The following is a 4,821-nucleotide window of genomic DNA, read 5'->3' as shown; positions in this document are numbered from 1 at the left end:
TCTGGGAGTTAAATGGGGTCTAGGGATTAGAGTCAGGACTCAGGAGGGTTGAAAGTCAGGATGCTGGGTTCTATCCCTGGCTCTTGAAGGGGAGGATGGTTTAGCGGTTAGAGTAGGAGTGACCAGGACTCCTGTTTCCAGCCATGTGAAATACTGTGGTGTCAGGGCCGGCTCTAGGATTTTTGCCACCCCAAGCAAAAACAATTTTGGCCGCCCCCCCTGTTTTTTTCTTACCCCACCCCCGGTCCTGCCTCAACTCCTCCCCTTCCCCAAATCCCCAGCCCTGCCTCCTTCCCCCAGGTTCTCAAGCCTAGGAGGGAGGGAGGGGAGAAGCAGCGCGTGCGCCGCGGCCACTCGGGATCTCCCCCTCCTTCCCAGGCTCTCAAACCTGGGAGGGAGGGGGAGCAGTGGCACGCGAATCAGCTGTTTCGCGCCCCGTGGCGCACGAGCAGCAGCAGCGGAGGTGAGCTAGGACGGCTGGGGCACATTTTTAGGGGCGGCATGGCCGGCACCAGAATGCCGCCCCTAAAAATGTGCCGCCCTAAGCACCAGCTTGTTTTGCTGGTGCCTAGAGCCGGCCCTGTGTGGTGTAATAAGAGCAGGGGACTGGGAGTCAGGATGCCTGGCTACTAATTCAGTCTCTTCCACTGATTCACTGCTGTGACCTGGGTAAGTCTTTGTGCTTCAGTTACCCCATCTGTAAAGTTGGGGTGATAATACCTTGCTCTCAAGAGTGGAAGGGGTGAGGTCTGTGAGGTTTAATGCATTGAAGTTTGTAAAGAGCTGGCAGACCTTGCATGGAAGGGGCCAGAGGGCAGTGGGATGGCTCTGTGGTTAAGATGAGCTGGCTGTGTTGTGTTCCTCTTGGCCACAATTTAACAAGTCCACTTCTTTTCACAGATCCAGCCAACCTCATTCATCACACATGTAGCGTCGTTCCACTTCCCGTCTTTGACCATCATCACGCAGTCCTCGCCACTGCCAAAGTTGTTGGGCTCCCCTTGATTCCAGTTGCTGGGGATCAAAGAAAGTAGCAAACTCAACCAGGCATTCGAGGGAAGCCCTGGTGAAATACACTCCCTGAAATGCCACTTAAGCCCTCAGAGAGGGTGATCCTGCCTCAACCTCTGAAAGGTGGTTTGAGGCTGACTGGTGCAGAGCACTGGATAAGAGCCAAGTGTAATGATATAGGGCCTGACTGACCTCTGTTACTCCAGTTTTAAACTGGTCTAGCTATTAAATTCAATGGAATTTACACTGGTGTAACCCTGGGGTTATACAGTGGTGGATCAGGGCCGTACTGTTACAGTGAGAGTTACCCACAGTCTTACAAGTGCTTTTCCTGAGTGTGTGAGAACTGATCAAGCTTGGAGGACACCCTATGTGGTTAGTGATGTGATGCACATTCTCTTTGGTCAGTTCTCGCTTCCAGCCTGACTCTCTATGTCGAGTTAATTCTCGGGGTAGAGTCACTTCCTGGGAACACTGGGTATTTGGGCTGAGATTTCTGCTAGAGGGGACTGACCTGGGTGCTGTTGGTGACACCTCTGTCCCAGGACTAGTGTAAATAAACAAGTTACACTAAGAAGGAGCCAGATTCCACTGATTTCTTCTCAAAGGGGAAACTTCCCCGTAAGACCCTGAAAACTGCTACTGCTCGGCTGAAGGTGACAATTTAAAGCTGAGCATCATCCACCACTTTATTCTCTACCCCACTAGCTCTGGTTCCCTGTGGGGAAACCCTGGACAGTTTAAAGAGCAGAACAGATGGAAGATGAATCAAGAAAGGGCAGCTCCACCCACTCAGCCAATGACTCAATGTGTTTGAAATGTACTGATTGGCCAGTTGCACCGGAGCCACCCCCCCCCCCCCCCCCAAGTACCAGTGAGCGGGATTGGGCTGACCTGTATGACATGGAACTGTCGTCGACCCATATAAATGTCCCTTCATTGCTAACGTCGTGCAGGCCAATCCAGTACTGCTTGCCGTTAGCGTTCTTTGTCAAAAACTCCTGAAAAAAGAAAATAATTGATTGTAATAAAATATTGCCCAAATCTAAGGCACCACCCCAACCCCACTTCCCACAGCCCGTACTCCTCTCTGGCTCTCTGTTGTTCTCCTTTTGCCGAGATGTGGCCCACTGGGTTATTAGAATTATAGTAACACGTAGGCAGCAACTGAGATCAAGGCCCCATTGTGCTACATAGACACCTAGTGAAAGACACTCGCTGCCCCAAAGATCTTACAATCCAAACGGACAAAACCAAGGGTGGGAGGGGAAACTAAGGCACGGTGATTTGCCCCAGGTCACACAGAAGGTCAGTGGCAGAGCAGCGAGTAGGACCCAGCTATCCTGGCTCCCTGGCTTGTTCCTGCACCACTAGACCAGGCTGGCTCCCCTCCCAAAGACCCTGCTGAGGGAGATGTGGCTCTGGATGGATGTGGAAGCACTTTGTAGACATGGAAGCTAGTCAGGAAACATCAGGGGTTTCCCAAGTGACTGTGATCTCATGGATCCCAGTCCTCCACCAGATGCTGTGTCTCCAAACCCTTTCCCCATCACTCCTTATAATCAGGGGTCTCTCTCCAACTCCCGCAAAGTTTCCCTTCCCACGGAGCTTCCCTGGAGCTGTCAGGCTGACTTGCCTGAGGGTCCCCAGCAGCCTGACTAGCGCTTGGGATGAATTGTGCATTAACTCTTGGGAGTTGGGGGAGTGCCCCAAGTCTGTATTCTGGTAAGTGGTTTGCTCCTCGATCCTGTGCCAATAGATGGTGCTCAAGTATATGTAGCATAGTCCCTGGGTTTTGTAGGACCAATACAATTTCTTGTGCACTGCAAATGGCTACATAATCCACCCCCTGTTATCCATTCCCAGCTTCTGGCAGTCAGAGGTTTAGCGACATCTGGAGCATGGGGCTGGGTCCCTGACCATTTTGGCTAATAGCCATTGATGGAACTATTCTCCGTGAACTTATCTAGTTCTTTTTTTACTCCAGTTATACTTTTGGCCTTCACAACATCCCCTGGCAATGAGTTCTGCAGACTGACTGTGTGCTATGTGAAGAAATACCTCCTTAGGCTTGATTTAAACCTGCTGCCTGTTAATTTCATCGGGTGACCCCTGGGTCTTGTGTTATGTGAAGGGTAAATAACACTGTCTCCACACCAGTCATGATTTTATAGCCTCTATCCTATCCTCCCTTAGCTGTCTCTTTTCCAAGCTGAACAGTCCCAGTCTTTTTAATCTCTCCTCATCTGGAAGCTGTTCCAGATGAGATCATTTTTGTTGCCCTTCTTGTGCACATCTTTACACCAGTGCAGAATGTGTTTCCTAGGCACTGAGCAGAAAAATGTCAGCTCCTATCCTGTCCCCAGCATCTCTCTCATCCCAAGAGCCTCCCATTTGCTGGGAGACCATCTCCACGCCCTTTCTGGGCTGTGTGGCTGGACTCAGTGAGCCTGACTTACCTGCTTTTGATTGCTATCAATAATAATCAGCATGGCACCTTGGTCTTTGCAGGCCTGCTTGGCATAGGACCAGTGTTTTTGCTCTGTGGAGAAGTAGTAGCAGTTCCCTGCATTCAGCAGCCAGCCGGCTGGACAAATGCTGCAGGCAGAGTCTGCAATGCAAAACAGCAGAGGTCACTCTCGGTGCTGGACTGCAAAGGACAATAATAGCATCTGCCTAGTGCCCTTTAGCCAGTGACCTCAATGCACTTAGCCAAGGTGGGGAGGCGTCACCCTCAATTTGCAGAGGGGGAAACTGAGGCAGAGAGAGGTGCAGTAACTTGCTCAAGATCATTCCCAAGCTGGGAAGAGAACTCAGAAGTCCTGATTTCCGGCCTCACCTGCTCTAACCCCTAGCCCAGTGGTTTTCAATCTTTTTTCGTTTACGGCCCCTTAAAACATTTCTAATGGCAGTGCAGACCCCTTTGGAAATCTTCAACATAGTCTGCGGACCCCCAGGGGTCCGCGTACCACAGGTTGAAAACCACTGCACTAGACAACATTGGCCTCATAGGAGCTGAGAATAGAAGCCAGCCCTCTGCTCTAACCACTAGACTTCATATACCTCCCAGAGATGGGACTAGAATCCAGGTGTCCCACATTCCAGTCCCCTGCTCTAACTATTAGACAAAACCGACTCCTTGACAACCTAGCAGTTTATTCGGGGGAAATCCCAGCGAGCCCCCTGAACTATATTAATCCATTATTACTGCTTGTGGGGAAAAGGAGCAGGAATCCTAAGTGCACAAGGTGCCATGGCCCAGGCCCCCATTTGCTGGGTGCTGTACGTTATTTATTACTTGCATTCTGGCAGTGCTTAGACACCCCAGTCATAGACAGGCCCTGTTGTGCCAGGCATGGTACAAACACAGAACAGAAAGACAGTCCCTGCCGTGAAGGGCTGGCAATCTAAGCAGGTCGAGGCCGGCGCGTATCTCACCGTTCCCTTTCTGGACAGCATCCAGAATCTTGTAGGCCTCAGCCCTGATGTCATCTCTGTCACTTTTCGCTTTGGCCAGATCCTCCGACACTGCAAATACAACACACCATCACATGTAGGAATAGGGCTGTATCCCTTTAAACAGTCTGTGAGCCTCGAGTGACGCTCACTGTTAGGGTTACCATACTTAAATAAAAAAAGAGGACCCTCCACGGGGTCCTGGCCCCACCCATTTCCCAGCCCCGCCCCAACCCCGCCCCTTCCCCGCCCCAACCCAGCCCTAATTCCGCCCCCTCCTCCCTCCCACTCCCAGCCACGCGGAAAGGGCTGCCCACAGAAAGACAGTCCCTGCCGTGAAGGGCTGGGAGTGGG

At 51.5% G+C, this 4,821-nt stretch overlaps 1 protein-coding gene across 2 annotated transcripts in view; it reads right to left on the bottom strand.

The window, feature by feature from the left end:
* Positions 1–499: 499 nt before the first annotated feature.
* Positions 500–4,821, bottom strand: part of CLEC4G (C-type lectin domain family 4 member G) — a 15,363-nt gene continuing 11,041 nt past the window's right edge. For both annotated transcript variants that reach the window (XM_034792684.1, XM_034792685.1), the window contains 4 exons: positions 4,450–4,539; positions 3,471–3,622; positions 1,906–2,012; positions 500–1,014 (listed from right to left, as the gene is read on the bottom strand). In XM_034792684.1, coding sequence (XP_034648575.1) covers positions 876–1,014; positions 1,906–2,012; positions 3,471–3,622; positions 4,450–4,539 — 488 coding nt within the window. In that variant the 3' untranslated portion in view covers positions 500–875. The remainder of the gene's footprint in view (positions 1,015–1,905; positions 2,013–3,470; positions 3,623–4,449; positions 4,540–4,821) is intronic.

The sequence above is a fragment of the Trachemys scripta genome, chromosome 16 (genome assembly GCF_013100865.1).
Source record: "Trachemys scripta elegans isolate TJP31775 chromosome 16, CAS_Tse_1.0, whole genome shotgun sequence".
NCBI lineage: Eukaryota > Metazoa > Chordata > Testudines > Emydidae > Trachemys > Trachemys scripta.
This window is presented reverse-complemented; position numbering and strand designations above follow the sequence as displayed.